General features: G+C 32.9%; 2 protein-coding genes across 3 annotated transcripts; one reads left to right on the top strand and one right to left on the bottom strand.

The window, feature by feature from the left end:
• The first annotated feature begins 2,676 nt into the window (after positions 1–2,676).
• Positions 2,677–3,309, top strand: LOC110711564 (zinc finger MYM-type protein 1-like). The gene has a single exon (XM_021889975.1). It carries the CDS (start codon positions 2,677–2,679, stop codon positions 3,307–3,309), a length of 633 nt encoding a protein of 210 aa, XP_021745667.1.
• On the bottom strand, positions 3,310–9,964 carry LOC110711706 (probable protein S-acyltransferase 3). Of its 2 annotated transcripts, none has more exons than XM_021890122.1 (7): positions 9,410–9,964; positions 7,589–7,768; positions 7,202–7,504; positions 5,749–5,970; positions 5,056–5,311; positions 4,838–4,956; positions 3,310–3,889 (listed from the first exon to the last, which is right to left on the bottom strand). In XM_021890122.1, exons 1-6 carry the CDS (start codon positions 9,551–9,553, stop codon positions 4,868–4,870), a joined length of 1,194 nt encoding a protein of 397 aa, XP_021745814.1. In that variant the 5' UTR covers positions 9,554–9,964; the 3' UTR covers positions 3,310–3,889; positions 4,838–4,867. The 2 variants fall into 2 exon arrangements, with proteins under 2 accessions (XP_021745814.1, XP_021745815.1); XM_021890123.1 differs by having other exon boundaries at positions 3,310–3,883.
• Positions 9,965–11,397: the final 1,433 nt, after the last annotated feature.

Below are 11,397 nucleotides of genomic sequence, written 5' to 3'. Positions count from 1 at the left end.
TCAATGTTTCCATCCCAATTAATAATCACATTATTTGATTTTTGCACAAGTTTTTGGGAAGATAAAATGACTTAGTAGACTTGATTAAAATGAATATAAAATACAAGATAGTGGAGTTTTGGTTAATTGTAGTGAATTTAATAAAAAATACAAGATAGTGAGATTTGTTTAAAAGTGCATAAAGAAATACAAGTGAAATAACAAATACAAAGTAAGATTCTGGTTTAGGACTAGTTTTTTGGGTAAATTAGACTTATATTTGGGGACAAAGGGGTATTTATTTTACCATAAACTTTTTTCCTTAGTGAATTGAAGAGCTTTCAGTGAAAGACTTTCACAATAATTTCATTGTGTGGGAAAACTCTAAACTTATCAGAACTTATTTTTCCTAAACTTATTAATCTTTATCCAAATTTAGCCTATTTAAATACTTGTACACATATCAAATTACTGGTGTTCAAAATGATTACCCAAGTCTAAACAACAAAAGTTATAATGAAATATGCTTATTAGACACAAGTTTGATATTATTGTTAATATTATCCCCTTTCAGTTTATAACTCCCTGATTTAACTACATAGAAATAGGTGGCATGTAGTAAAGAATGATATTTTGCATAAACAAATAATATAAAAATAAAGAAGCATATTACAAAAATTGCGATCATCAACTTCAACAGTTAGATTCTTACATACAAAACTTTGGTTATATGATAGATAAATAATTATAATATCATTACTTTAGCTTCATCTTCTAGTTTGCCCATCACACTAATAATACTTGAAAGTTATTACACCTCCACGGCCCCATAATGAAAAACACATTTTTTTTTCCACGCAAAAAAGCTTTACTAAAATTTCTAAGTTTATGAAAATATACAAATTGGGTCTTTAACCATCTCCATTAGTAACACTCAACTTTGAGTATTGAAATACAAAATGAGTTGTTTTTTTACCTCCAATGCTAATACTCAACCCACTTCTTAATTTAGTAACTCATGTGAAGTCTAATTTTCCAATGGTGAGACTCTCTAAAGTATACTAATGTCACTTTTAATTTATGGCCCACCAAATCCTATTGTAAGTTTCAAAAAAAAAAAAAAACTTAAATAAATTACATTATATATTATAATATTGATAAAGGTACCAACTTATTAGTATCCTTTGCAAAAAATACTCTCTTTCTCTTAAAAAAAAACTCTCTCAAGTCTCACCATTGGACAGGGGCGGAGCCACGGTGGGTTCAAGTGGGTTCATTGAACCCACTGATTTTTTGAAAAAAATTAAAAACTTTTTTTTAAAAAAAAAAAAAAAATCAAAATAGGTTTAAATAGAATATTTGTGTATTATATGGCAACAAGTAAAGTTGTAGCCCAGTGGTTATTTTTACCTCTCATCATACAATGATACAAGAGTTTGTGGGTTCAGGGTTCGAAACCCATAACTCACACTTTTATTTTTTCATTTTGTTTCCTTTCATCCTGCTTCCCCTAATCCCCTGCTTCCAGCTTTCCTCTTCCTCATTCCCCCAAATTGCAAAACCCTAACTTCTTCCTCCTTCTCTTAATCTCTTCCCGTTCTTCCTCCTTGGCTCCTTCTCTTCCCGTTCTTCCTCCTTGGCTCCTTTTCTTCCCGGCGCACGGGCGCAGCACCGCAGAAGTCCGCAGCAGCCACTCAGGCACTCAGCCAGCACCGCAGCACGGCAGGTCAGCAGTAGGCCAGTAGTCACTAGTCAGCCACTCAGCTGACCACCGTAGCTCCGCCCCTGAGTGGCGCCGTGCGGCCGTGGCGGAGCAGACCCACCGTATGTAGGGGTAAGTGAATTTGGGGATTTTTTGCTAATATACATATGCTAAATTGCTAATATAGTAATATACATATACATATGCTAATACTTGAAAATTGAAATTCATATGCTAAATTGCTAATATACATATACATATGCTATTATGCTAATACTTGAAATTCATATGCTAAATTGCTAATATACATTACAAATTGCAGAATTTTTTGTAAATTGCTGAAATTTGGTTATAATTATCTTATATTTCAAGTATAAATATTCTCTTGAAAAATTGTAAGAGTGTTAAATTGGCTTGACTTTGTTAATTACCTCTGAAAAGTTGTAAGAATGTTGAATGGGCTAGACTTTGTTAATTACCTCGTAGCATAAAAACATTCTCTTGAAAAGTTTCAACATATGGCCTCACCTTGCTCAATATCTTATCGTAAACATTCTAACTATTTGTTGATCAAGAATAATAAACAATCTAATTTCTACCTTCTAATTAGCTAGAGTGGTTGATGTTATTGCTTAGATTGGTATGATTTTATTTAGATGATTATAATTAGTCTTGTAGCGACTAAGAATTAAACGTGATAATACAACTCCTCTACATAAGGTAGAGCTATAGAGGTATAAGTACACTTCTATAAGAGCCAGGAGAAGTCACAGCATTAGCCCAGCTATTCTGCCTTCTAGTTTTCATAATTTCATATGTTATTTCGTTCATTCATTGATTTCCTTCTGCATTTATCATGTGTGTGCTGTGTGCAGCAGACTAGTTGCAACGCCCCTGTATACGGATATACGATATACCTATTATACCATGGGTGGGTAGACTTTTTACATCTTGTGGTTTGTTTTTGTGTTAAACATGATGTAGAAGTTCCTACTATGGATGATATGTATGTTCCTCGTGGAAGGTCAAGACGCTTCTTTGCCAAAGTTTCAAATCTTCATCGATTTCGGGTAGAAATGTTTATAAGTGTTATTGATTTACAACTCCAAGAGCTCAATAGTAGATTTGGTGAAGAAAATATGGAGTTACTTATTTGTGTGTCATGCTTAAACCCGATCAATTCATTTGCGGCATTTGATATGCAAAAGTTGTTGAGACTTGCTGAGTTATATCCCAAAGAGTTTCCAACTAATGATATGACGATGACTGCACTTCGTCATGAGCTTCAATTTTATATTAATGATGTGCGCCAAGATGCAAGGTTTGGAGACTTGAAGGGTATTCATGAGCTTTCTATGATGCTTGTTGAAACAAATAAGCATACTACTTACAACTTAGTTTACTTGCTTATAAGACTAGCATTGATCCTTCCGGTTGCAACAGCAAGCGTGGAACGAGTGTTTTCCTCAATGACATACGTAAAAAATAAGTTGCGAAATAGTATGGGTGATCAACTATTGAATGATAATTTAGTCACTTTTCTTGAAAGAGATTTATTTTCAAGAGTTAGTGATGATGATGTATTGGAACGCTTCCAAAGTATGAAGACTCGAAGAATGCTTCTGTAGTTTTTTTTTTTTTTTTTTCTTTTCATTTTTCTATGTGTAATCTATTTGTAATCCATAGTTTGAACTTATTTATGTACTGAATATTTAATTATTGTATTTTTATTCCTTTGTTAATTATGATTTCAAATTTCGGAAGTTTCGAACCCACAGTTCGAAAATCCTGGTGACGCCACTGCCATTGGAGATGGTCTAAATAAGGAAAATTATTTTGGAGGGAAGAAAAAAAAAATGGGGAATTGAAAATTAAACCGAAACAAAAAAGAAAAAATAAAAAAAAACTCCTAAACGTAAAACTGCAGATATTTTACAAAATGATACACCTCATTTCACTGTAAAATTTTACATAATACACTTTTGGTGCCACCAGAACACAGAATTGAACTCTTTCTCCTTTTAGGTACATGATAGATACTTAAGTCTTTTCCTTTGTCGTCTAAATCACGAAAAAAATCCCTCATGATCGATTATGTACCTCAATATACAAACGATTCATGAGCCTAATTCCATTAGAGGTCCATGTATGAGAATAATTCTCACTTGATTTAACCATGATGTTGTGATTACCTGCTTCAACCTGTAACTAACAAGCGGATATATATCAACTAATTAGCTAATACAGATGAACACACTCAAATTAAAACCATATATAACTCAGTAGAAATATAAAGCAGCAAGTCAGCAACATACATTCCACCAACTCGCTTAAATTGCACAACGTATACAAAGAGCATGATTTTACAATAAATCAGTAATTAGAATACTGGTATGATGGAAGATCTTGTAATGATTAATGCATTAAATCTATGGAAGTTGTAGGTAAGAAGATTCTGCATCTGTTGTCTCAGAAATGGCTCAAAATTTTGCATATCCGAGTAATGCTTCATGGGGCAGTTGTTTGAGAAGTGTTCTGCAAATCTCTGGGAAATGCAACCAAAAAAAAAAAATCGAGTGGAGAAGATAGGTGTGATGAAATCTCTTATGGTGGTATGTTAAGGTACAAGGTGGTATGTTGGATGGCTGTGATAATTGGGAGGTGCATTTAGTACCTAATGAGAGTCATATATCAATTTTCTCGGTCTTTGATGCATTATACAGTTATGCTGCAGATATATAGTAAAATCAGAACTCAGATGCATTAATAGTCAATATCAATTAGTTTTGTTCTCCATCCTAATAGAGAAGCAAGCTAGTTGAGCCTTTATTTTACATTAGAATATTATGGCTATAAATAAAAACCGCTATGCCTCATAATGGCTGTAAATCTAAAAAAAAAAAAAAAAACAGACCGTGAAAATGTAAGAATTTGAGAGATTTCAAGAACTAGCATTGACACATCAATAATTTTTTAAACCCTGGAGAATCTCGTTCAGTAATCAGAAAGAAAAGTCCCAACTATCCACTGGAAGAGAAAAATACAGCTATAATAGATATAGGACTTAAATCTAGCATAAACTGTCAATGGTGTTTACCTTGCTAATATTCCTCTTGCATACTATATAAGTTTGTATAAAGTTAGAGTTGAGATTACCTTCACAATCAGGGTATTCACATGGCAGCCTTAACGAACATCAACATTCTCGGATTTCTTTGCCATGTCAGCAGCATCTCGAGATGTGGCTTGATATCCTTGAGGTGCAGAAGCTTGTCCTGGGGCCAATAGAAACTGATCAGTTGAAGTGTCTTGGTTACCTACTTTCTTCTTTAACTGTTCATCACTATCTGCATAATTAAGGTTCTGATAATTACTTTGAAGCACCCAACGCCCACTTTGTGTGAGCCTTTGTGTCATTTCCTGATCTGAATTTTTCCTGAATCCAGTATAGCTTTCATTGTCACTTGGAGTCATAGGTATAACTACGTCTTCTACGATCACCAGCTCTCTGAAATTGATAGCTGAAGGTGGCGTTTTGGTGAATAGGACTTGTTTAATATTTTTGACCACACCAAAATTATGGGGGTTTTTTCCCTTGTCATACCGATACCGGAAGTTCTCATAAGTTGTCTGCCTTGGAAAACATAAAATATCAGATGGTAGTGAAAATGTTATGAGACATTGAGACCAAATATGTGGCACATGTTTAAGTTCTTGTACATGTCTATGAAAATTGAAATCTATGTTACACAAACTCGACTAGAACATTTGGACATGAGTATGTCTTCAAGAGCTCCAAGTACCAACCATTTTATGAAATCTTTGAATGTTTTTGTTCTACTATGTCTTTTAACTGTCACCCATCTAACACAGAGATTTGAGATGAAATGAAAGAGTCTAATTAACAGTCTTCAACTAATATAAGTATGACATAAAGGGTGTGCTCAAGTAGAGATATACCCCATGTGCTAAAGCCTCAAGGCTTTGTAGCCCGAGCATTGTACAACTTATACTTTCTCATAGCAGAAAATGTAAACTTATTAGATTTTTTGGTGTAAGATCATCACCTGATTGGTTGACATCAAGTAGAAGTGAAAGAGGGTAAGTCCACCAACAAACCAGACAGCTACAAAGCAATAAACGACTAGAATGACTGATACAACATCATGCGACATAGAATGCACGAGGCTTTTCTTTCTTCGAAGAAGATTCATCAATGAAAATGTAAAGACGTATATGCACAAGAACGTTGATGAAGATATGAATAAGATGAAGAAACGGTAATTACGCTGCAAAAGAATTCAGAATTCCAGTTAGTAACACTTGTAGCAGGGCAAAAGTTTGAAAGAAAAAATAAATAAAACAAAAAAAAAAGAGAAAAATATATTACAGTCGTGGAGCAAGAAACAACATAGTTAAACCTAACAAAGGCATATTAGCATATGCATGCATCGATCAAAAAAAAAAAAAACAAAGAAATTCAGATTTCCATTTCAAGTGATCAATCATTCAAACCTGAATCCGAAACTGAAAGAAAAAAAATCGTATCATCAACATTCTTTGACATAGCACAAGTTTGACACTGATTGTAGTTAGAGGCTACTGCAACAGATTTATTATTCAGTTCATTTTCATTATTAAGATAATGTAACCCATTGGATAAAAAAGTGGTTGTTTTTCTTTCCCTGTATGTAACATACAGTTATTAATACTACGTATGTTTTCTTTCTTTTTTTGAAGTAAAAGGCCTGCATAATATTAATAAATATCCATACTACGTATGTTTTCTTTAACAGATTGTTGAAGACTATTTCCGTCATATATAGGCTGAAAGCAGGGGTTCTACTTGGTCCTGGAAAAACAAGGACACCTATATAGTAATGGTCGAAGTTATTTACAGGCAATAATTAGTTAAGAATAAATCATATTAAGTCCTTGAAAGATACTTTATCAAGTTTTAGTAGTGAGATGTTCTACCATTCAGGAAAGGATTTTGATGACAGTGTTTTCAATGGTTACAGGAAGTTCCATCATATATAACTTTATAAAGACAACTGCAAATGCATTAGGGTGTGTTCGACATTAGCTTTTGAGTAGCTTTTAGTGGTTTGACTAAGTCAAACCACTATTTAACAAAAAAAATATGAGTGTTTGGCAATGTAAGGGTTACGGTAACTTTTAGTGGTAGAGGTAGCTTTTATCAAAAGTTTGAAATATTAGCTTAGAGCATTCAAATGAACAACCTTACCCTTCTGATTGCAGTAAAGTTGTTACCAAAAAAACAGAGAGAATACAAGAAAGCTAGATATATGTATACAGCCAAAATTACGAGGGAAATTTGACCGAGGGATGCAGATCTTGCTTCATTGGAATATGTAGTATCGTTACTCAAAATTTATAGGCTAAAAATTGAAATAATAAACTCTTGATAAAACCTTTTTTTTAATACAGAGACTTCAGACAATACCATATCAAAGCGTCATATATTTGTATGATCAAGAATAATAGAAATCAACTTACTAGTCCAATACACTGACCCACCCATGGACAATGATGATCAAATCTCTGAACACAATTGTTGCATATTGAGCAATGAGAAGCACGGGGTGGGCGGTATAGCCTACAAGTATCACAAAACTTGACTTTAACTGTGTAGCCATTAATCGTCACATCCTTAGTGCGAGGAATCCTAAGAATACCAGACTTGCCAGCTGCTACCAATTCCCTTGATGAAGAACCTGAACCTTCATCTTCAATTGGTCTATGGTTTCTTGGTATTATTCCTGGATCTCGAACAGATGTCATGTAGAGGAACAACAAATCCTACAAAAGTTCATTAACTGCATAAGACTAACACATATATCAATAATGCTCAAAATAACATAAATCAATCCAAGAAAAACGTACCATAAAAGTGAGAATGACACCTGTGGTGAGCACCCCATATCCATATAGTGGATCATGTTCTTTGATCCTAACGAGCATCCTTATACAGAAAGTAAGAGCTGGACATCCTATCAAAAATGATGATAAATACAAGGATCCCGCATCAGGACCAAGTACCAATCTCCCACCACAAAGAAATTTCTGCCATGCAACAAGTGGAAGTAAATCAATCCTATTCCTTACACTGCTTAGGCATTTCATTCAACTAAGAGCTACACGACATCACATGTAAACATTGATACAGTTTGCATTGTCTAGCAATGATCGAAAAGGATTCAAACCCTAGTAAATCTTTGGTCAAATAAAATGACTTTAGATCAAAACATTCTTAATTTGATCTTCCAATTTTTGCACGTATAAGATAACAGCACTATGCCTATAGTAGCAGATTGTCCATATAAATGAGGAAAATAACATCAATCGAACAAAAAGACCATGGATGCTTGCTCAACCTAAGTTACTTTGATTCTTTACTATGTCTTATGTAATTTTGTTGTATATTTAACAATCCAACATATTAATAATTCCTTAACCTTTCAAATTTCACCTCAACAACTCAGATAAATCATAACAGACATATTATCGGTGAGTAAAAAATATACGAAGTACATAAGAAAGTGATGAAAACACTATGCTATATAACCCTCACAAATGAATTTAATATTGTCTCTGTTAATTTTTAGTTGCAACAAATGAATATTTTATGTCTCACAAATAATACCCCTTTGTTGCAACTAAAAATTAACGGAGGTAGTATAAGAGTTTGTAATGTCTGCCATACAACAAGGGGGGTGTTCACCAAAGCTACTCCTCGCATAGTTTAGGCAATTTTCATGTAAAAAAGTAACTACAACCAAAATTCTCAACTTTATGTAAAAAGGCTTGGAGGATAAACAGAGTTTTCATTCAAGTTAGAGATACACAACATCACATGTAAACATTGATCCACTTTGGCCAGCATGATTGTAAAGGAATCAAACCTTTAACAACAACCAGTAAACTTTTATCAAATAAAATGAAATTACATCAAAACATCCTTGATTTGATCTTCCAAATCTTGTATTTACATGAAACAGCTCTACACCCATAGTAGCATATTGCCAATAAAAATCAGGAAAAATGACATAAATTGAGCAAACAGACCATGAACACATGCTTAGCCTAAGTTACTTTGATTCTTTATTCTAATTTCATGTAATGTTGTCGTAAACTTAACAATCCAACATATTAATTAATTCCTTGCTCAACATTTCAATTTCACCTCAACACCTCAATTTAATCATTAAAGAAATATTGGTGGAGAAAAGAAACATAAGAAAACTGAGATAGAAAAACACTATGCCATATAATCCTCACAAATGAACCTAATATAAGAGTTTCAACAAGAACTAGTTAACAAGTCCACCTAAAATGTTTTCATATGCATTTGTTATGTGAAAGGTTCATGGAGATTTCAGTGTCCAAAGTTGTTAAGAAATATAATCTATGTCTAGAATTCCGAGTCCTAGCATGTCATACACTTGTACCCATGTCAAGCTAATATAGTGCTCAATTAATCACCATCAACTAGCAATTTAGCATCAATGCAAATTCAAAATCATGAAACTTTTCATGTTTTGTCAACTATCAAAACAGGCAATGATCACAATTCATATCAAATGGCTAAAACCAAAATGTACTACATACAAACATGAAAACCCCACATTTCCAAATTCAAAAATACAATGAATAATAACATGAAAAGCATCAATAAGGATCATAGGAAAAAAGGGTAACACATACATTGTTCCCAGGCCAAACTTTATATAGCCTCTCAGGTTTCGACGAGCGCGTCGAATGCATAGATTGAGACCCATAATTCCAAGAAGAACTTTCATCAGGAGGCATGCTATTACGCCTACTAAGGATCTTTCTTTGGTCATCCATGGCTATTATCTAACACCCATCATCAAAATCATACTTATTTGATAGAATTTTTTTCACAGGGGAATTTTATCAAACAGTTGGTGGACAATGCAGCAGAAGGGAAGATTAAGATGTATGATCTTATTATTACCAGCTTCCCCTGCTATTCATACAATACAATTGATTTTACCCCAGATTTTACACAATCCTATGAATTTTTTCCCCTTATTTCCTTCGTCTCTATCTTTCGACAGCAAATCTTCCAAAATCCAAGGAATTTGTAGGGGGTGATCAAATGGTTTGTTTTAGCCTCAAATTTAGGAGGTTGGCATAGTATTAGTATGTCAACATGACCAATAATTCTCATGGGGCAATTTATTTCATTTTTCTCCTGGTCTGATTCTCATCCCTATCTTTTAAAAAGTACTCATATGAGTTAATTCTTGTGAATATGCATTAGTGCTTGGAAAATTATACCCTCGCTCGAAAAAATTTATTACCTAATTGCCCCCATTATGTTAATTAGCTCTTTTTAAAACTCTTACAAATAGTGTGCGGACAGCCGGACATTTATACACCTATAAATATTTATTTACATATTTTCTCGCATTAATACTACTAACAACTAAAGTTATGGTGTAAAGTTAAACCGTAAGAGCTTCCCGAATATGGCTAAGTATGGCGCGCGCATTGCACGCGTTAGCCACCCTAGTCACCTTAAAATAACGATATTGTATAAAAGCAATTTCGGTTCAGTAAAAATAATTTTAGTTTCTTGTTTAAAAAAAAAAAAAAAAAAAAGAAGAAGAAGAAAAAATTTAGTTATTAAAAATAAGTTCATTTAAGCAAAAAATTTTAATTCAATAAAATAAATTTTTTAATAAATACCATTAGTAATTTTAAAAAACATATATAGTAGAGTATCAATAAAATAAGTTTTAATTAGTAAAAATAATTTTAGTTCTGTGAAAATAATTTCAATTCAATAAAATTAATTTTAATTTAGCAAAATAATAAGGTAAAGTGAACATGACTTAATAATAAATTACTGTATAAATGTCAATATAGATGACGTAAAGGGTGGCGGGTGGGGGAAGTGGCCACGAGCCCTCTAGCTATATGTTCATTACATTTCTTTAATTTATTCTTTCCACTATATAAACCAGGGATTAACCATTAATTACATTCATTCAACCCCATATATCCCTAATTACACCCATACATTTAACCCCAATTATTTATCATATTTTAGGGTTTTTGGGCGGAGGGTAAATTAACGACATATAGCATTAAGGTGTGCAATATGGAGTTTAATTGGGATAAATGGGTGCAATTATGAATAATTAGGTCAACGTATAGCATTAAGTGTGAAATATGGAATTTAATTGGGGTATAATGGGTGCACTTAAGAATAATTAGGTTCACTTCAATAATAAAATTCATAGCTGTTAAAGTCCAAAAGTGTTAGCTGTTAGTTTGAAGTAAATTTTTGTTTAAATTGATAATAAAGTCGATGATGGAGGTCATAATAATGATTCGAGAACTGAATATATATTACACCCAACAGGTTACTAAATTATTGTCAAGCATGATATTACATTTATAAGTAACACGAGAGACTCCACACCTTTAGAAGATCAAGAATATAATTTATAAATAACTTTTTCTAAATAAATTTCTTACACCAAGCCAAGCATTAATTATTCAAGAATTACATCAATACTGAAGACGCAAATGAATGGAATTGCATCACCAATTGTTGCAACATTGACGTAAATACACCCTAAGCAAGCAAGACAATGACGTTTTTTCTACTAGTGAATTAAATTGTACTACTATGTATCATCAATGTCGCAACAACATGT

Source organism: Chenopodium quinoa, unplaced genomic scaffold (assembly GCF_001683475.1).
Source record: "Chenopodium quinoa cultivar QQ74 unplaced genomic scaffold, ASM168347v1, whole genome shotgun sequence".
In the NCBI taxonomy this organism is placed as follows: Eukaryota; Viridiplantae; Streptophyta; class Magnoliopsida; order Caryophyllales; family Amaranthaceae; genus Chenopodium; species Chenopodium quinoa.
Note: the sequence above shows the minus strand (reverse complement) of the source record. Positions and strands in the feature narration are given on the sequence as shown.

Coding starts and splice junctions, on each gene's coding strand:
- LOC110711564 (XM_021889975.1), top strand. CDS start 2,677: ATGGATGATATGTATGTTCCTCGTGGAAGGTCAAGACGCTTCTTTGCC.
- LOC110711706 (XM_021890122.1), bottom strand. CDS start 9,553: ATGGATGACCAAAGAAAGATCCTTAGTAGGCGTAATAGCATGCCTCCT. Junction 7,769..9,409: donor AAGTTTGGCCTGGGAACAAT/GTATGTGTTACC, acceptor GTTGCATGGCAG/AAATTTCTTTGTGGTGGGAG. Junction 7,505..7,588: donor GTGTCATTCTCACTTTTATG/GTACGTTTTTCT, acceptor GAACTTTTGTAG/GATTTGTTGTTCCTCTACAT.